At 39.6% G+C, this 22,491-nt stretch overlaps 1 protein-coding gene across 1 annotated transcript; it reads left to right on the forward strand.

The window, feature by feature from the left end:
* Positions 1-5,654: 5,654 nt before the first annotated feature.
* macc1 (MET transcriptional regulator MACC1) lies at positions 5,655-12,886 on the forward strand. Its single transcript, XM_061229595.1, has 5 exons — positions 5,655-5,812; positions 7,456-7,578; positions 7,803-9,850; positions 10,213-10,401; positions 10,750-12,886. Exons 2-5 carry the CDS (start codon positions 7,464-7,466, stop codon positions 10,951-10,953), a joined length of 2,556 nt encoding a protein of 851 aa, XP_061085579.1. The 5' UTR covers positions 5,655-5,812; positions 7,456-7,463; the 3' UTR covers positions 10,954-12,886.
* Positions 12,887-22,491: the final 9,605 nt, after the last annotated feature.

Raw genomic sequence — 22,491 nt, forward strand, 5'->3', positions numbered from 1 at the left:
ACCCCCCCACCTTGGCAATGGAGTCATTCAGTCTAAATGAACGGTCATTCCATGGAAGGACAGTATTTAGACCTGGATTGTCAAACATTATTAAACCAAGTGGAGATAGTATGTTTCTTGTTTCTTCCTAAATGTTGTGGAACCATTTTGTTTCCATTGATCCTTGCTCAGCTGGTCTAGCTGGTCATTAGTTGCATCAGTTTCTTCTGATATATTACCCAAAATCAGTGTAGTGAAATCTTTGATCGCTGTAATATATAATTATATGTAAAATATACAGTATATTTCCCCCAAAAAAATAAGGCCACACCATTTGCAAAAATGGTCACCCGGGAGCCCTCTGGTAGGAGAGTTTTGACGTTGCTGCCGGTCTCACATGGACAGACCCCTTCATTGTATCTGATCCCCCTGATGGCCCGTTACTTAATAAAGCAGCATATCCCTCTCGTCACTATATTTTAGCCTCTGGCCTGTTTGTAGAATACACACACTGGAGAAACAGCACTATTCAATTTCAGACTAAATCATAGAAGATACGTAACCTTTGTGGAATAACACGCAAAGCTGTGCCTTGACCACTAAATTATACTGATTAAATAAAAATATCATTCTGTAAGGGTAAATATTGTTTAGTTACTTAATCATTTACAATTTCCCAGTCACAAATGTCAGCTGTGTTCTCTTGATATTCTGTTTATATAAATGTTAAAAATGAAATTTTGATTTTGAGGAAGGTAATCAATAGGAATAACAAAACCAGCATCTTTTGTCAAAACCAAAAATGGGTTTAGTGGTGTACATCTTTGATAAGCTATATTTGATTTGAAGAAATGTGAAAATCAGAATCATTTCACTAATCACTTACTGACGATGCAGAATTTAGATTTAAATCTGTAAAAGTTATATAATTAATCTAAATGAAAAAACATCATAAAAGGATTTTGTTTTGCATTTTCAGTGTGAAGCAATGTGTCTAAATGTCACTGTGCGATTTTAATACCTCTGTGATCCTTTGAACAGAGACGCTCTGACTCATAAACAGAATAGCTGTCAGTATTTTCCACTGCAAACCATCAGAAATCAGCACTACAAGGGTCCTTTCTTTCATTTCCATTACAGTAGATTGGACACTTCCAATTTTACTCAGCTTTTGCATGATGTAGGATGTTATGAGAAATTTTGACAAGCTTTTGGAATCCCCCATTTCTTCAGCACCCATTATATTTGATGCTGTTTAAATGTGTGGTAATTAGAATGGCTGAAAATCCCCTGGCCTAAGATAACTGCTTCTAAAACCTTTCCACCATTATCTATAGTAAATACCATGAGATCAGAAAACTCCTTACAAACATTAACATTAACATTATTAACATACACTCACTGAGCACTTTATTAGGACCCGTACTTGTATGCATACTTACTCATTTGATAATTTAATCAGCCAATTGTGTGGCAGCAGTGTAGTGCTTAAAATTATGCAGATACGTGTCGGGAGCTTCAGTTAATGTTCACATAAATCACACAACTGGTCAAACCTTTTAAGTGGATAGGCTACAGCTGCAGAAGACTTAATAAGTAAAAAAAATAAGTCTTATGAATACCTAATAAAGTGCTCGAGTGTAGAGGTAGTGTACAAAAATCTAAACACAGGTGTTCCAATAGTGAAGGACCGCGGTTTTGCCATCATGATGGGCACATTCTTGGTTTTGGTGCTCTCATGCATAGAAAGCAAGGCAGATAGTTATTACATGGTACAGAGTAAGCCTTTTATCCCCATACAAGCCTTTCTTTTTGCAGAGAGGGGTGTATTTCATGCATTCACACAGCATAAGTAGTTCTCTAGTTGGTGTGAGTAGCCTGACACTGATGTCATCCATATTTCATCACATTTTCAGTCACCAGAGCGTTTATGGGATATACTGGGAGGATGTCCAAGAAAGCATTTTCCACATTTTCCATCAAACTAAACATCGATTGACTCCACCTTCAAACAGTGGCATCATATCCAGAATTTCAGATGCTAATGGGCTATGCCATGGTACATACGTGTTGTAAATAACTTGACATTGGCATTTCAGTTTTTTCTTCTCTACCAGACAGAGAAATACTATACAGTAGATAGTCTACCTGTACTATTTTGCTATGGCTAAAGTATGCCCATCTTGAGAAATTATCATGTGTCAAATCCTGTTTTAATATAATATCTCAGTCAAGGATGAAGTAGCAGTACCCTGCTTGGGATTTAGAGGTGGACAAGTGGTCAGATAAATAGACAATAAAATATAAAAATTAAGAAGGTTCTTGCCAAAACCTCAGGATTGTATACATCATGTATGTAACTATTTTGAAAAAGGATATTTACTTTAGATTTTCAAGTACTAGAGAAGAGAGGAATTTTCTCAGCTTCATCCAGATGACAGTGGCCTGTGACTGTAATCATAATGGAAAATCATGACACGACACCAATGGATCATGTTTATTTTGTGTTTGATGGTGAGACATGAATACATTTATATTGTAATGCCCCCAGGTGGTGGGTCTGAGATGAGAATGGAATCCTGTTAAGTCACACCCCTTACCTGCATGTGGTTTTCTCTCTGCCACTTTTCTATTCTTACACAATATTTATTTTATTTCAGCAGCATCAGAACTCAAGATTATATCAAGTAATGGAAAAAGTAAAACCTACCGACACTGAAATGAAAAGCTATGGATAAATAGCATAAATGCCACCACGGTCAGGTACCCTCCATCATAGGTGAAAAGTGCAGTAGTGGAGTGCACTGAATGATGACCAGTTTGCACTTAGTTGAATGGAATCAGCTAAACACACTGCATATGTTGAATCTGAAAAAGTGATTGGTAATACAGGAATAGTTTCTCAGGAAGTGTATATCCACAAAAACAAGAAAAATGTTCATTGCATGACTGAATTGTCCTGCTTGAATTGTACCACAAGAGGCCACTCACATGGGAAATCCCTACTGCGTCGTCATTCATACGGAAAGGTGGTCAGCCATAATTGCCACCCTGTAGGTTAATCTGTGACTTTACTATATGTCAACAGACCAATGCTTCAGTTTCAGCGTTTTTCCCCTGTAAAACCTGCCACAAAACCATAGCATTTCATCAACAAGAAACCATTTCCTCTGTCTAGCTACCCAAACTTGTGTTGTGTCTGTTAGCAAGCCATCAAAGATGTCAGTGGTTTCAATGTTGCAATATATCAACATTATGGGAACAAAGTGTGGCTTCTGTGTCCCAAAGTAGGAAATCATTGTTGTTGTTATTTTAACAGTATAGTGAGAGTGCATCAGGTTCAAAAGCCACCACACCTGTTCTGGGTGCTTTTGGTATGGAATCAGGAGGGCGGTCCAGAAATTCTGACCCACAAACATTGTTGGTCATGGGGATGGGAGTTGGAGTGGGTGGGGGTGTTAAGACAGGAAACCAGACCTAGTCCTCTTTTAAGTGGACATGGCTCTATTCGCTGATTAAAGAGCTTGCTCAAAGTATACAAGATGAACTATATATGTGAGATTATGCAAATATGTGTTTTTTTCTCTACCTCATATGTTAACAGTAAAATCATGTTGGAATCTTTTGAACAGCCTTCTGTACTGAATTTTCAGTTTTTTTGAGATTCATTTTGCCCCCTAATCTCATAGTTTTGCTGTTGTCTGAAGCGGTTTCACTATGTGTTTTAATGAGAAAACCATAAATGCTTAAAAAACGAATAATCTATTTAAGTAAAACAAATGTATTAATCATATGCTCTCTATGAAGATAGGATTGCAATTGACCAGTTCAGAGAACAGGGATGGACAATGAGGGATTGACCTTTAATATTTCTCTCCCAACAATACAGATGTTGTAAAGCCTGATTTAAATGCTGACTGTTTTGGGGGACTTTCCAAAAAGAGTGGCCTGCACTATACAAAAATAAACAATCCCGAGGTCAACCAGGGAATGTTTTCTCTGTAACACTGGAAAAAAAGCATGAAGCAATGGATTACCAGAAATGAAGAAAGAAAGCATGCTACTGTAAAGTAATATTAAAGTGTATTGAATTTGAGCCATTTGCGACAAATGCAATTTTTCTTGTGAGAACTATCAGTGAACTGTTTATCAAGTTAAGCATTTCAACATATGAAATACTGACATTATGTCTACAGCAGGGTTTATGGGGTTTTGTTTCTAGTCCTGTGAATCAAATTTGAATGCTCCTTTTTCCAGCTGTGCATCTTAATTAGGTTTTACTGGTCTTGATCTTGATATCGTTTCAGTTAATCTTCTATGTGCATCTCAATTTTTTGGTGATGGTTGTTTGCATTTTTTTTTAAAGATATGTGTTTGCAATTACAGTATAATACATATTTTCTGTTAAAATGCCCACATAATTACAACCTTAATTACAATCCATTGACCAATCCATAGACAGTTATTTCAATAATTATCTAATGTGAAGTTGCATACCTACTGCATGTGTTTTCACATCATTTTGACATTCTGTGGGGCCTGATATTGTGGCCTTCCTGGTCATTCATGTTAACTTAGACAATCAGGTTTTATGCTGTGATCGCAGGGAAAGGGGAAGGTTGGTGAACTTAAAATATCTGATTTACAGGTACTAATACAATGACTGAAACAACTTATCTACTAATAAAACTGTAGTTCTGACAAATTCATGCCCAATGAGGCTATGGCCTTACTTACTGTCTTTAGCTTTAGGCAGTGGAAACATTGGTGACTAGGTGCTGTGATGAAGTGGATGAATAGAATGTTCATACTGTATGCATGAGTTGTTCACCAGAATAACTGGGCATTGCACAATGGGCTGTTTGGGATTCTAGATAATTCTTCTCCCTTTTACAAGAATGGCCAGTGTGTAGTCTTGTGTCAGGACCTCAAAGATCAAAATCAGTTAAATGTCAAATTCCATAAAAAAGCATTATGAGCACTTGACCACTAGATGTCCTAATATCTGAGCTACTACACAATGTGAATGCAGATCATTAAAATGATAAGGAAAAATGAAAATAGCCAACAGTAGCCACACCCCTGTGTCAATAAAAAAAAGAAAAGAAAGAAATTATCAAGCTTTATTTATAGAGCACATTTGAAACACATTTGCAACACATTGTGCTGTAATAAATGCCAAGTTACATTGCTGTAATGATGAAAATGTATATTTATGATTTATGCTATACAAGTGCGCATTGTATATACCTGCAATATGTGACAAAAGCAAACCGTCTGAACAAACTATTTAACTCAGGAAATTTCATCAAGGCAATAATCTCTGTACTTCATGAACTTCCTTTTACAAACAGTGGCTTACAATGTTTAAACAGTTGATTTTACATGTATGATTTGACATTAAATGTTTTACATTACTGTTCATTAAGTGTGTGTGGGCTGGGAGGTGAGTATGATCAACCGCATATACACACATTAACCTCTGTCAGCTTCCTATCACCGAAACTGGCTTCACTCTTTTCAGTTTCAGGTGTTGCAACTCGGTAGGCGTAGGTTTAACACGGTGTTATGGGAGTTGTAGTCGTTATTTCTCGTTCAACAGTGGAGAGAGTTGTAGCTTTGGCCATCGGAACTATTTGTCCCAGAGTGCTCGTGTCTTAGTGAGAACGGCCAGGAGTTCAAGCAGTTCGCTGCAAGGTGTATAGTTTTGTGACACTCCTTATAGAAAAAAAAAGTTGGCGAACAAATTAACCACAGCGTACATTTCGAGTGTTGTGGGTCATGTGTACTTTCTACAAATAACCGTTTTTTGCTTTCTGACTTCAGTGAAATGGTGAGTGACTTCTTTTACAATTTATTGATAGGACAACTAATCGAAGAGAACAGCTGTATCAATGAGATTGAGACTTACATTTTCACCATGGAGAACATGACAGATTCTTCCGTAGAAATATCGTGTTAGGCTACTGATCATGCCGCCTATAGTTGCACATCAGTGACATTAAAGAAGGTGAATTAATGTGTCAAATATTCTTCAGAACTGTACCGTAACATGTCCGCAAAATAAATTCGTGAATTGAAATGACATCCGACTCCTGTTCAAACTTATTTGATGTGGGTTTCTTGCTTGTAACGTAGCTGCTCAGCGAGCGTTAAGCGCTGTAATGTGTAACAATTGCGCGAGAAAACATCGGTCTTGTCATCGTTTGGTTCTGCATACAGGGATGCACAACATAGGCTACTATTCAGGATCGATGTTCGAGCAGGTGTACTGACTTTTCTGAAGGTGTGTGAAAATATAAAATACGACATCGCCAGTGTATGCCACTTGCATGGAATGGTAGCAGCCACGTACATAAATAAAGGACGGTCTTATCCAGACAGGATCAACCTGTTTTTGAGCGTTGGTGTAGGAAAACACACTATTTACTGAGCGGCCAGTGCCAGGTGCAATAGTGTCGTGCCTTTATGAGCATAACCCAGACAAAACTACCTGAAACGTCTAGCCTATGTCTAAAATATGCGGTATAAAAAAGCTGATCGTTTTTGAAATAGCCTATATGAAAAGCAAGTGAATACAATTGCGCTTTTCAGCCCTACTCACGGTGCCGAAAACACTGCTTATCTTAGTGCTTGTGTTGGCATTACTGTATAATCGTGTAATGCGCTCACCTGTACATTTGTCACGTCGAATACCTATGATTAAAGTTGTGGAGTCGCTTAGCAGAGACGTAGGGGGTTCATGCGCCTGATACAATCAATCATTATCTTCAGTCGAACTGTTTGAGAAAATTATTGTTAAACTGTTGTTGAAATGATGTTTATTGATTGATTTCTTGAATGATTGAGTTTAATTCGCTAAGTACAACAGTCTGTCAGGTTTTACGTTTAGTCTGGTCGTAATCATCTTTGAAAATCATGAAAATCTCGTGCTGTCAGAAACTTAACTGATTACTGATTGTAAACGCCCGATTGAAGTGGACCATTATGATAGATTACTGTGATTTAATGGTGGTACTTTCTTTCTCAAACGCTTAAATAACTTAGGCTTTCTGTGGTTAGCTACATCAAATAGGGCTGTACCAGAAAGGTTCTTAACACCAACACTAAGCATTCTAGATCATTAGATATTTTATGATGTATTTTATATTCATTTTATTCCTAAGGTAGCCCCCATACAAAGCCCATAATTCCTTGAATATGAATATAGCAACCAAATAGTAAGGAATACATACATAAAAAAGTATTTAATACAACTCTATCTATCTTTCCATGGTCTGTTTTCCTCTCTTCTTGGACCAAAGAACAGAAATGTTTTCTGAGTTTTTTGTATGATCCTTTAAAAAAAAAAGTTATAATAGCAGTTACAATTATAACTGTAAATAATAATAGTCACAGTTATCATTACAGGCTGTGACCAGGGATTTAAGTATCTTTCTCTATGTTTATGTGTTTAAAATGCAGTTGTTTTCACAGGTCTAAAGATGGCAGCCAAAAGAGCCAAGTCACTACGTCGCATGGGAAGTCTCGCACGGAGCAAATCCGAGGGCACCCTAATTGATCTGGATGATGATGGGCCTCTTAGCAACAATTTGAGTGGTAATTCTCAACTTGTAATGCTAAACTTATCCCTTTTCTAACACTGAATGGCTTTATTTGCTCTCTGGGAAAATTCATATTGGGCAAAAACCTCCCAAATAATTCCTTAGAATTTTTAGATCACATATTTACCCGGCATTTTCCTCATTCATCATTTACTTTGTTTAGCTACTGCAATTGATTTTTATAAAAAATATGTTTTGCCCTTTCTTCTCCTTTGACAGGCAGCTATGTTGTATGGCAGGAGACAAATCACTCTGATTGGCCAATATTACAGCCTGAAGTCCAGCCCATGTCCCAAACCAGAAATCCATTCTGGAATGGTTTATCTGATTCAAACCCATTCTTAGATGACATTGTACAAACTGAAGCAAATGCCACAAACAGAAATGTCTCAATATTGAAAGAGGATCCCTTGGCCATTTTCGGTGATAAAAATGCTGAGGCCATCAGTGTGTTGTCAGATCAAGCAAACTTTGGGCAGCTTTTGAATTCTAAGCGGAAGAGCATGAGGAGGTCTGGGAGATGGAAGAGCACTTCAGACATTCTAGAGGTTCTTGAGAAGGATCCGAAGAAGGAGAATGGCCTCAATTCTTCAAGTAAATTTTTGAACCCTGATTTTGAATGGCTGAAGAATGACAAAGAGGCCTACAAGATGGCATGGCTGAGTCATAGGCAGCTAACAAGGTCATGCCTCGACCTGGGCATGATAAGTCAAAGCCCAGGCTGGGCCCAGACTCAGGCCTCTGAGACTCAAGTATCTTGTAAAATTGGGCAAAATGGTGGGTCTTTACAGTTACCTGATTCCAGCATTAGTGCGCATATTCCAGAAGGCCATGTTGTCTCAGGAGAAGTTCAAGAAATTACACTGAAAACAATTCTTGACCCACCACCTGGACTCAATAGCAACATCTTGACAACCGTGAGTCCACTCCTGGAAATGAGCCTCAGCAACCTCAACACAATGGAATGCATTTCACTGGAGATGAAAATTGCTGGGGAGATCAAGAAAGACCCTTTAAGCCAGGTCATGACCACATTTGTGTGCTTGGTCTCCCACAAGAGAGAGGGACCATTTCAGAAGTTAAAGAACTGTTACGTTTATAAGAACATGTTACAAATAAAGCTGGAGGATTTGAAATCACGCTTGTACATTATTGCCGCTGCGCAGGCCACAATTCTCCAGCCACCTGCAACTTCAGTTTGGGACTACATGGAGCGTCTAATTACTGTGGGGGTTTATGGACCAAAGCATATCCACCCGTCTTTCAAAGCCATCTGTGTCATTTTTTGTCACAATGAAATTCCACTCAAACTTCCGTTCTCTGATATCAAAAGGGGTAGTAAGAATTTGCCACCACTTGTACTTCAGCTTTGGGGTAAACATGAGTTCACTCTTAATGGCCTGAAAGATCTGAAAGTTGTTATTGCCCCAGAAGATACAAAGTTTGAGATCAAAGCTGCTGATCAGATTAAAGACGTCAGTCAAGATCACCTCAGAACTGGCCAGGTTCTCCGTTTGCCATTTGAGTTGTCTAAAGCCAACAATGGGGAGATGGTAGCCTTTAAACTGGGGGTGAATGTGAAAGATTCAGATGGTTTCCGGTTGGCACATTTCCATATACTGTCCCCAGAGGCGACTCCACGAAGGTCTGAAAAGCTTGCTCACAAACGACTGGATAAGCGGAGCGAGGCTCCACGATCCACATCCATCCCAGAGGAATCAGCGCAACAATTCCCCAAATTTAAGGACAGGTCTGTGAATGTACAGTGGTACGGGGTAGCGCTGAAAGCAGTATTCCGTCAGCCGAGAGTGGAATACCTCTTGGAGTACTTCAAGGGGGACACGGTTGCTCTCCTCTCCCGAGAGATGGTACGGTCACTGGGACAATCCAAAGTCAAGGAGTGGTACATTGGCTTTCTGCGAGGGAGGGTGGGCCTTGTCCACTCCAAGAATGTCAAGATTATCACCCGGGACCAGGTGATTGATTTCTCTGACGTGACGGTCACCACCCAGGCACTCCTGGATAACATCACCCTGCCTTTCAAGAAGCTGACATACATGTACTCAGGTATCCAGACCCTGATCACTGAGCACATATCCAGCTGGAGGGGCTTTGCTGAGGCCCTTGGGTATTCCAACCTGTCGCTAGAAGAGATTACTTGGAAGCGTGCAGAGACGGTGGCTGAGAAGGTGGCTTGTGTGCTGGAGAAACTCAAAGAAGACTGCCATACAGAGAAACGCAGGAAGTTCCAACACGAGCTGCTCACTGTGAGTCAAGGAAATTAGGTTCTGTGCATAGTGCTGGCTTTGTGTGCTGTTTTCTTTACTTATGTTGGTAAAGTGAAATCATAACATTTTGATAGTTTTAAAATCATAAATGATTTGTCTTTGTGACAGTGAAATATCTCCCAAAATATATTGGGGGAAAAGCATGCTACATTGTTGAACAGCTACTACTAATATTTGTAAACAACAACTATAATACAAGTACTGTAGATCCCAGATTAGCACGTTTTTAGAATACATGTCTCACATGTTAGTTACCAACATATAATAATTACAATTCAGAAGACAAAACGCTGGCACCACCAATGAGGACAATAGTGATAAATTGAGGCTTTTTTGTCTAGGGACTATTGAAGATGGATTGTCAAGACCTTGCGGCACGTATCACTCAAAGCACAGTTATCCTTTCTGCTGCTGTGGAGCTGGGGTATCGGTGGAGGGAGCTTGCTGAGCGCTTGGGGAAACTGTCCAGCGATCAGATTGCTGGCTATGAGGCTCCACACCGAAGCAAAAATGGAGAAGTCAGCCCCCAGGTGAGTCAGAAATACTCTATATACTCAAAGCAAACTTGCAAACCTGGTGATCTGAGACATATTAATAATAATTTTTTTGTCTCATTGTTTTTTTATTTTTAGGTTACGCAGACAGCGTAACCTGAACAAAAGCTGTTCACATAATTCACATATGACTCCTTTGGTGTTTCTTTTTCCTCTTTTATTGCTTCTTGTGGTAAAATGACTCATTGCTCTGGTAGATACTCACATGATGTGTCACTTCGTCTGTAAGTGAGTAAGGTACATTAATATTTCCAGGGCTGTTGCATTTAGTGTAGAGTAAAATATGTCAGTATTTTACATTTTCCTTCTCTTTTTTCCCGAAAGTCGATGTGGAAGCCTGCATATGACTTCCTGTACACATGGAGCTTACGCTATGGGGAGAGCTACAGGGATATGATCCAGGACCTCCACCTGGCTTTAGACAAGATGAAGACCCCTGTGACAAGGCATTGGAGGCAGATTACAGGTGCTCTCATCACAGTGAACTGCATGGAGATCCTCCATGTCTCTGCCTTCCCAAATCAATGAGACAACTTTGGAATGTCTCAATTACCCACTCTTCCCTGACTCAGGGAGATCCTTGGGTCTTTGATCTACGCAAGTTGTGAGAGATCCATGGGGAATCCTGAGTCTGGGTGCATGTTGCATTTGTGCCACTCTCCCATATAGCCTTTTTTGTTCACAAGGTCAGTTTTTAAAGTGTGTGTATGCATGTGTGTTCAAATGGAGCTATGTTATGGTTCATATATTGCTGAAACAGTGGCATAGATGTGACTGTTTTATTTTTCTTTATTTTTTTTTTATATATTCCTTAATATTGGGCTATATTTTCATTTGGAAATCTTTGTATTATCGTTTCAGTTTAGATTTTTTTTTAAGATGTGTATTGATCCTGAAAACTTTGGGGATCATGTTATATTTATATTATAGCATTTCTAAACAAGCAACAAGCAAACTGCCCGAGTGCTCAGCTTGATTGGAGAGCAGCATGGTTGGCCTGGTCACTGTGAATATGATAAAAATCATCCAGGAAACCAATTGCACAATCAGAAAAATTACTTCAGTAACCATTGTTTTCAGTAGGAAAACATTGCTGTTTTGGGGACATATCTTCTCACAAGTTTAGGAAATATGAGAACCTTTAATTACTGATCTAATGTAAGACATTCAGCCATCCTGACAGTTGCTCATGTCCGTGAATATACCTGCCTGTCACTAGAGAGTTGAATGAACTTGTAGCTGTCTACTGTAACCAAAAAGCGTGAGGAAGTAAATTACATAAATGTAAATGTAAATTACATGAATTGTGTTTTGAGCAAATGGCTTCATGGTCATTATGATGTGTTTTTTTACTGTTACTGAAACAGCATTGAGTAGAGTATTTACACAAAAAATTGATAGACTGTAAAAAGGTGATGCCATCCTGGCAAATAATAACAATGTATTCAAAACAAACACTTGGCATTAAATATCTTCAGTTGTATTTTAAACAAAGATCGTGAAAGTATCTTTTTATACAGTAATTACAAACTGAAGAAGTCTTTCATTGTTGCTGCCTATCGTGTGTTCACTTTAAATGGATAAATCATTTCTAAGCTACATTTATCATGTTATGGCATTTGCCATTTGAATTGCTTGACTTTTTTACTGAAATTTGTGTGATGATAAATGCTGCTGTTCCTTAACATGTGCCTTACCATGGGTTTCTAAACCAAAGCCTCTTGTCACACCGTAGAAATAAATTGTTATAGAAATGTTCAAACTCTGCTACTGAAAAATGTCCTGTCTATAAAAGTGCCATAGACAGAGATTTAGCTTAGTCCTAGAAGTTTAGTCTATGACTAAACTTAATCTGTGTCCATGAAGCAGGTCCTAAGTGGTTTTCTTTTGATTTTGTCATTTGGGTAAACGTTTAATAGTTTTATGCTTGTATTTGGAAAAATAAGACTCTTCTGGCTACAGCTGTATCTTGTCCAGTGCTCATAGTTTGAGTTACAGCATATGCAAAACCTTTTGTTGCAAGAAATCTGTTCTTGATGTGAATACAAACCTAGAAAATAACTCATGTTCATGCAGATCCCTTTTTCTCATCTTGGCACATGCATTAGCTGTATTTGGGACACCTTATAACTTGCATTTTGTATTTTATCCATTCATAAATTGGATATTCCTGAAGTTACCTTGCTCAAGGTGAAATTGCAGTTCCATAGCTTGGCATGGATGTACACTAATAGAGTATGTATATGAATGTCTCACTGATTATATGTCCAGTTATGCAGTTACAGAGATCGACATTATATTTGTTTAAGTACACTGTAAATACATTTCTATAATGACATGTTTATCTTACAGTATGTTGTATACAAATGATAAAATTGGACAAAAGTTACAAAAAAGTAGTATGGTCATAGTGGATCTTGATTATCTACATTTATCATGAAATAAATCCTGGTGTTCTAAACCATTTGTACTCAATTTGATAAATTACATGCCAATTTGTCGAATGGTTTCAAATGCCTTCCATCCTTCATACATTTTCCAAAGCCTCTTATGTAATGAGGGGATCATTAGGCTGATATATGCATGTTGCATTCTGGGAAGTGGGATGCTGTGCATTCCAGCTACCAACCTGCCGCATTAAATCAGTGGTAATGTTATTTGGACATCACTAGCTTCTGTGGTGACCTCAATGTTAAAAACAGCATCAGAAAACTCCTGGTTCAAAAAACATCAGGCTTAAAATTACTTCACTATTTTGACTGGGACAGGTGTTTTTAGGTGTTTTTTTTTAGTGTGTGGCTTTTCTAAGGGCATGCCTCATGGCCAATAACAGGAATACACGCACATGTACAGAGCACACACATACCACTCACCACTCACCACACCACACCACACACACACACACACACACACACACACACACACACACACACACACACACACAGGTACACACATACGCACACCAGTTGAGTCCTTGCACTTTGTACTCTGGGCAGTGTTTTCCTGCTTGCTTTACGGATTGGGCTAACTCTCCACCTTTTCCAAATTAGGTCAATATCACAGGAGTGCTGTTTCATTGTCTGTGTATGCCTTTCCACCTAGAGCTGTCTTTAAGGTTTTAAGACCAGTTCTACATATATGCCCTACATGTGCTGTGTATTGTTCACTGATGGGAACAGTAGTGGAGCATACACAGTATACTGCATCAAAAGAGTATTAATATTAATATGAAATCAGGCAGTGTGGAATTAAACTGGGCATTTTCCTGCATATATTTTATTCTTGCACATTCAATTGTATTCAAACTTAGCTGTCTGAAAAAGATTATGTTTGTTTAGTTTTACTTACTTGGATAAGTAAACACTGTTGATTTCAGTACTCCAAATCCCAAAATTATAGTCTTTAAAAGGAATGTTGACCTTAGCATGATATGATAGGTAATGTTTATGGTTCACAGGGCCTGTAAATTAAAATATGAAACAATGTCACAATAAGCATTAACAAGCAGGTAAATCAAGAGGAAAAAGTCACTGAAAGCAAAGATATGTTAATCATTTACAGTAGGGAGGAAGGGCAGGAATGTATTTTGTGAATGTGGTGGTTGTGTATTCATCACAATAATTGGTGCTGTTTTATTATTACAATGAACCCAGAGAGTGTAATGGTGTAGTAATCCATAATAATACTGCATTGATACTGAATTAAAAATGCTGTCTCTTAATTGCAGTTTTTAAAAGTTGTTGTTGTCCTTATTGAAATACTTTACTTTAATATTGTTGGGTCTATTACCCTCATAGTGAAATGGCTTGCTGAATACCATGGAAGTAGATGAGTGCCCTTGCGTTCTCCAATTTAATACAATAGGTAATTTCGGACTCCTAACGGTCAAGAGAGGAAGCAACAAACACCCTCAAACCACAACATGCACTGTTTTGGAAAGTTGACAGTGACAAAAGCGACAGAGCCTCCCGTCTTTTCATAGTGTTCTAGTAAGAAAATGTTTGCCAAACGGGTTACTTTTTAAAATGTTGACTTTAGTGTGCTGCACAACAGTATTTATATGTTTTGTCTTTTTCACTTTAGGTAACTAACTATATTATGAGCAAGCAACTTATTTGGCTATGGAACTAGCTGGTTACATAACTAAGATATGATAGTGTACCACAAACGATGCAGTTACAACTTACAGTTTCAGACAAATAAAGGTTTCGCTAAACACGCATGATTGAATATGTAAAGAGATTAAATGAACGCGTAGCTGCCCAAATTGCACTCCAGACAAGCGATCACTGATCACTGCACTCCTCTGGCAAACGATCACAAGCGATCACGCTTGTCGAATTTGAACAGTTTGACAAGCTAACTAATAGCTTATTTGCTTGTTGCTGCTGAAAACAAACTGGTATTGTTTCATAACTAGATATGTAGTCTTTGCTTGGATAATAAAATCAGCAATAGTATACTGAGTTTCAATGACAGCTTGTCTAGAGTGCAATTTGGGAAGCTAGACATGAACAATCAGAATAAGCCCCATGCCATTGGCTGTGGCAATTAGAACCAATTTTCAACCAATGAGCTTGAATTATTATACAACTGTACAATTTGTTGGAGTGATGGCCCGTCAACTGTATATTTAAGGACTATAAACACAGACAGAGGGTGAGTCAACATGTTAGTGAGCGTTTTTCAATGATAGGAAGGAATTTATAATGGCCTTGGAACAATGTTTTAACACAAAAATCTTACCTATTGTACCTTTAAGAGGGGTAGGTGGAATACTTTATTGGCCTTCTGCTGTTGCAAGACTACAGTAATGCTAGATAAGCAAAACAAAAATAGTTTTGGATTTAGCATTTTTGGTAAGTATTTCATAATTTGTCATCATTTAGTCATAATGTTTTTTTCTGAGTAAGCATGTATTTTGGAACAAACATTGGAAATGGAGAATATTCCTCAACCCTTCTTCCAGTTTATTTAGGAAATGGCATGACTTTGGAGGGGGCTGTTGATAATATGAAAAATGTCAAGTTTGCTTTATTTGACTGTTGCAGTTTTGTAAACAGTAATGTTCAGAAATTACACAAGCAAAGAGTAGCTGGACTCAATTCCTGATACAATACTGTGTAGTAGTGACTCACCTTCTTGTCGATTGTTAGCTACGGGATGTGGTTGTGGCTGGCTGACGTGATCATGTGAGTAATGTCTCAGGTATAACTTCACCCCCCACGGCCCCAGCAGGGCTCCCTGTCGGAGGTCCTCTCCCCATTTGATTCTAATTATAGCAACATTGTGGAATTCCAATGGATTCCCTGCTCAGATGTAAATGTTGATGTAATGGTTGAAGTTCTGTCTTTCATTGAACTATGGAAACATTTTCTGTTTCCAGCTCCAGGAATGATATCGATGACCAGGCATGTTAGGGAAAAACGTAAAAAAACTTTAAAATACCTATCTAACTATAAAAGGCATTTTTAGCTGGACTTAGACAAATCTTTGTGGTTGTCCAGAAAAGACCTCAGAATGGCTTGTGAATATCGAATATAATGTACAAACAAGTAATTTCACTATGCATCTATCCATCCATCCATTATCTGAACCCACTTATCCTGATCAGGGTCGCAGGGGGGCTGGAGCCTATCCCAGCATACCTTGGGCGAAAGGCAGGAATACACCCTGGACAGGTCGCCAGTCTATCGCAGGGCACACACACCATTCACTCACACACTCATACCTACGGGCAATTTAGACTTTCCAATCAGCCTAACGTGCATGTCTTTGGACTGTGGGAGGAAACTGGAGTACCCGGAGGAAACCCACGCAGACACGGGGAGAACATGCAAACTCCGCACAGAGAGGCCCTGGCCGACGGGGATTCGAACCCAGGACCTCCTTGCTGTGAGGCGGCAGTGCTACCCACTGCACCATCTGTGCCGCCCACTATGCATCTAACAATCCATTTTAAAAGTAATTAAATTAAAACCATGAGTGAGACATGTGTGCTCTGATATGAAACATGTGGATTCACCTCACTCTACTTTTCCAGTGGTTTGCCCCCACTGCACAAAATATTGAGTCAGCAAAGAAAAACAGAGGGGTAACCAAGCAATTCCATGCCCTTGGCAGTATGTTGCATGGGCAGTGAATCCACACAGCAGACACAACTCATAAAAAGCCATGGGAAGGCCAATAAGCCCTAAGGCATCACTATATAGAGGAACCAGTGGCAGATGTGTAGAGACTGAACACTGTATTGCATGGAAAAGCCCTTTCTTACCATTAGCTCATCATGTAAAACTATGAATCCAGACCCAAAATCAATTCAGCAAAGAATTCACTAAATTAACAAGTTCTTTTCATTCCAACAGAGCATCTACACTGCAGGCTATTGACACAGTGTATCATGATGCCTTACGTTTCATTACACATGCCGAATGTCTTACTCATCATCTTTCATTGGCAAGGAAAAGCCTGACATCTTATGTTTCCTATAGATGGTTTCATTGGTCCATTTTCATTTACAAAGCCATTTTTGGGCAACTCCATAACTATTCAACTTTTTAAAAATAATTTGTGGTTACAAAGCTTGTCATTTTTACTGTAACTTTTCCTTCCAGATAAAACTGGCTTTTAGTTATTATGCCTCATGGTCCTGGAACCAAATCCAGATGGGCATTAAGCTGGTCTACTTCACCCCTTTTGATGATTTAAGAGGTTATTGGAGAACCTAACGACTGATGTCTGTAGTTGTTTTACCTGAATTTTATCATGCATAAGCTGTGGTTTTATTGTCCTTCCTTTGTGTACGGTGTTTACTCTGTAAACTGACCACTTGTTTGCTTCTGCTGGCCAGCGCTCCCTTGGGAAAAAAAAGAAAAAGAAAAGAAAAAGGGCTTTTGTATATATTGTCTCTCTTGGACTCTGTTAGAGCCTCTAACTTAGACGTGATTTAACAGCAGTTTTTTTGGTGTGTTGTATCACTGTGTTTACATTACATTACATTATTGGCATTTGGCAGACGCTCTTATCCAGAGCGACGTACAACAAAGTGCATACCCATAACCAGGGATAAGTTCGCTGAAAGACCCTAGAGGTAAGTACAATTTCAACTGCTACCGTACAACAAAGATAAGGACAAGGGCCATTTTTATTTTTTATTTTTTTTTGAACAAACAAACAAACAAACAGAGCAAAAGTCACCAAAGTTAACTATCCAAACACTGCTTACCTAGCCAACTAAAAATACCGATACACAAAGCAAGTCACAGAGACAACAATTAAGGTTCACAGGGAGGTAGGGAGGGATGGGGAGAGGTGCTGCTTGAAGAGGTGCGTCTTCAGCTTGCGCTTGAAGGTGGGGAGAGATTCTATAGTTCTGACCTCAACGGGGAGTTCGTTCCACCACCGTGGAGCCAGAACAGACAGTAGTCGTGAGCGTGAGGTGGAGGTTCTGAGAGGGGGAGGTGCCAAGCGGCCTGTGGAGGCTGAACGAAGAGGTCTGGCAGGGGTGTAGGGTCTGATGATTTTTTGCAGATAAGCTGGGGAAGACCCTTTAACTGCTTGGAAGGCTAGCACCAATGTTTTGAATTTGATGCGAGCCATGACAGGCAGCCAGTGGAGGGAAGTAAGCAAGGGGGTGACGTGTGAGTATTTGGGAAGGTTGAAGACCAGACGAGCTGCTGCATTCTGGATGAGTTGGAGGGGTCTGATGGCGGACGCTGGGAGGCCAGCCAAGAGGGAATTGCAGTAGTCCAGGCGGGACAGAACCATCGCTTGGACCAGGAGCTGGGTCGAGTAGGGGGTGAGAAAGGGGCGGATTCTCCGTATGTTGTAGAGGAAGAACCTGCAAGACCGGGTCACCGCCGCAATGTTCTCGGAAAGGGACAGTCTGCTGTCCATCACCACGCCGAGGTTCCTTGCACTGGGTGACGGCGTGAGTGTGGTATCCCCGAGAGAAATGGAGAGATCCAGATGGGGAGAGGTATTAGCAGGGATGAATATCATTTCAGTTTTACCTGGGTTGAGCTTTAGATGGTGGTTGTCCATCCAGCTCTGGATGTCCCTCAGGCAAGCAGAGATACGGGCTGAAACCTGCGTATCAGACGGCGGGAACGAGACGAAGAGTTGGGTATCGTCCGCATAGCAGTGGTAGGATAGCCCATGTGCAGTGATCACAGGGCCAAGGGAGCGAGTGTAGAGAGAAAAAAGAAGTGGGCCAAGGACTGAGCCCTGGGGAACTCCTGTGGCGAGGGGCCGAGGTGTCGATACCGAACCAGCCCAGGCAACCTGGAAGGAGCGACCAGAGAGGTAGGACTCAATCCAGTCCAGGGCTGTGCCACAGATGCCCGTTGCTGACAGGGCAGACAGGAGGATGGAGTGATCCACAGTGTCGAAGGCAGCAGAGAGATCTAGAAGAATGAGGATAGAGGAGAGGGAGGCTGCTCGTGCGGCATGAAGTGACTCACTGACGGAGAGGAGCGCAGTCTCTGTCGAGTGGCCCGATCTGAAGCCAGACTGATGGGGGTCTAGCAGGTTGTTGTTAGAAAAGAAGGAAGAAAGTTGAGTAGAAGCGGCTCGTTCTATAGTTTTAGAAAGGAAAGGAAGAAGAGATACCGGGCGGTAGTTCTGGATGATGGAGGGATCCAGGGTAGGCTTTTTTAGCAGCGGAGTGATGTGGGCCCTCTTGGAGGATGCCGGAAAACAGCCGGAAGACAGGGAGGAGTTGACAAGGGAGGTGACAAATGGGAGAATGTCAGGTGTGATAGTTTGGAGAAGAGAAGAGGGGATAGGGTCAAGGGCACAGGTTGTAGGGCGGTGGCAGAGCAGGAGTTGAGAAACATCAGAGTCTGTAAGGGGGGAGAAAGTGGAAAAGGAAGGGATGGGCCTAGAGGGGGGGAAGGGCACAGTGAGGGGGGCGGTGGTTGTAAAGGATCTGCGGATGACTGTGACCTTCTCATCGAAGAAATCAGCAAAGTCATCAGCAGCGAAGGAGGACTGAGGAGGAGGAGGCGGTGCGTTGAGGAGAGAGGAGAAAATGGAGAAAAGTTTCCGGGGGTTAGAAGCAGAGTTCTGAATTTGCGTTTGATAGTATTTTGCTTTGGCGGCAGTGACATCGGAAGAGAATGCCGCCAGGAGAGACTGGTATTTATTCACATGCATGCAGTGCTCTCTTGTATAGAAATGGAATATAACATGTATTGGTTTTTAATTACTCACATCAGACTTACACCAAATCTGTCTTTTATACCTGTCCATCTCTTTCATATACTAATATATGTTTACCATCATCTGGCAAAAAGCTGACTCTTCCGCTGATATTCTTATTTGCAATAGGAAATTACAAGAATCACTCATATTGTATCATTACCCAGCAATACTGGGCAACCATTTGAAAGCTCCTGGTTACATAATTTAACACTATGTCACTTAACATAAAAAAAAGAAATTAATTAATTGTGAATGATAGTTGGGATTAATTTGTTGTTGAAGGCAGAAAGCTTAATTGTTCTGGGTAACTGGGCAGGGTTTAACCAAGTCTTCTACTCAGCAAACTGGCTTTTATTCATTAATTTATATATGCTTAATTCATACTTAAAACATAAAATCATTCTTTTACCGAATTTGTTCAAATCCACTGTTAAAAATGTGTCCTAAATTATGGTGACAAAAGTTTTGTCCTATGTGTATGTATATATGTAACTGCTTGCTGAAAGTTTATTTTAATTTTAATGATGCAACTAAATATTTATCCTGAAATTCAGTCTCTAATCTGTGATACAGTCTGATCTGCAATCATTGACGTGTTCTTTGCATTATGTGAGCTACAATTCTGAATTCTGAACAATGGAATGTGCTTTGTACCAAGCACCTTGCAGCTTGATAAACACTGCCAATGCCCCGCATACATTACGAGTTATTGCCAAACTGGTCCAAGCTGAGAGAAAGGCGACAGTACACCTAACTCAAATAACCATGTATTACAACACTGGTATGCAGAAGAGCATCGCTACACAAACCATGAAGTGGATAGGCGGCACCAGCAGAAGACCAGTCTAAAAAATAAGTCTAATGAATACCTATAAAAGTGGTCACTGAGAGTATGCTCATTGCTTTAAAAACTATTGAATGCACTTGTCATCATTATTTCAGAGAAAAAATTACTGTAATATATGTCCAGAAATTTCAGTTGATGCCCATTAAGTGAAACATCAATGTTCGGTTTTAGTAAGCAATCACAAATGGTTTGTATTAATCCCCTATTTGCCGATACAGGGTGATTGCTGTGCTGGTCTGCAGTCCGGAACTTACAGTGTTCATTCCAGCTTTCTGAGCAATTAGGAACACACGCTGTGATGAAACGGCAGCCGAAGACAATGAGTTCCTGTTTCCTGTTGAAGGGTGGGCAAAGCCGACCGGGTAATGAATGGGCAATGAAAAACCAGTCCCTGTGAGCTGGCATGCTTTACTCCAGCACAGGAACACAGAACGGAAACCAACAGGGCAACATAGGCCTACTAATTCCAACAACCTAATATAACATTCGTATTGTTTGGGGAAGTGTCGGACAAAAGGAATAGGTTAATGATGCCCTGTGTTATCTCATAGGAAGTAGCAAAAGCAATGGGAATTAAGAAACTTTGGAGTTACTTGTGTAAACTACACATCCAGTGAAACTTTTATACCAGCCGTTGTGAGCAGGTCACTAGAAAAGTCTGCTAGTATTTAAAATATCCTTCTCACACAAGGGATATACTGTAAAAACACAAATAATATAACAAAAACTCAGAAAGTGAACCAGTCATTTTACATACATCCTTTTAAATTGAAATTCTTTCTTAATTTACCGAATCTCTTTTTACTCTAATAATTCTTTATAGATGTTATCTTTTGAAATATCATTATAGAAAATGCTTTGAGTACCATGTTTGAGTTCAGTAAATATACAGTAAATTGAAAATGAACCCCAGGGAATGTATTGTAACCTATAGCACACACGTGGATGCAAATATTTTAGAGTGGAGGTCTGAAATTATGGATCCATGCAAAAACATTCTCTGTGACCCAGTTTTGTTCTGAGATATCTTGCATTGTGTTATCATACAGTGTCAAGAAAATGGAGGTATTACTTTTACCTGGATTACTGCTCTGTGATCCGGGACTGGTACAGTCACTGGATATTACACAGATGGATTGAGGAAATGGGACTGACACTTTGTCCCAAAGTACATATTTCATGGGCATACTTCTCCAAAGTGACATCTTAAACTTTATTTACATTTACATACATTCTTTTGCCATTTCCTGAATTTTATATTGTGATTGTAGTTTTTACCTTTTCACAATTGGAGATTGCAAACAACAGTGCACATCAATTCACAATGTATTGTTTTAGATATTTAGCAAAATGATGTGCTAGGGGCACTGCACAATTGAGGCAAACATGCAAGGAATAAGATATACAGACTATAACATCTATATTTTCAATACTATACCAAGTGCAATAACTATTTTAAGCTGACCAATTTTGTCAACATAAACTAAAAGCTGTTCTTCCTGACAGATGATAGCCGATTAGCTGTGTTTAAACATTGTAATTAAGGGTGAATTGATATGCATGCATATTCCCTACTGTATGTACAGTCTAAATGGTTGCAGTATGTGCCTGTTTTAATGACTGAGATAAAACAAGAATAGTTGACAGTTGTGCCAATTGGAATCAAAGTTGATTATTTAAATATTCAGTGAGATTGAACAAATATCACATTTGATGAAGGAATATGTACCCTCATTATCTGTGGACTGTCAGCATCAATAAAATATGGCTCCTAAACAATCAAGTTGGGTAAAATCCTTTCAAGACATTAAACATACTTACAGTATTTTCACTTCTCTTCTCTATATCATCTGGCATTGAGAACAATCTCTCCCATTCCGCTTTTAATGCAAAAGTGCCACAATTAAAGGGAGAAATCAATAGCTCTGTACCATGTGAAAGCAAACATGCACGATTAAGTGTCAGATTGGAGCCATTAGCTCAGCTTGAAAAAACATTGTGGGGGGGAAAGGAAC

This window comes from Conger conger, chromosome 1, assembly GCF_963514075.1.
Source record: "Conger conger chromosome 1, fConCon1.1, whole genome shotgun sequence".
In the NCBI taxonomy this organism is placed as follows: Eukaryota; Metazoa; Chordata; class Actinopteri; order Anguilliformes; family Congridae; genus Conger; species Conger conger.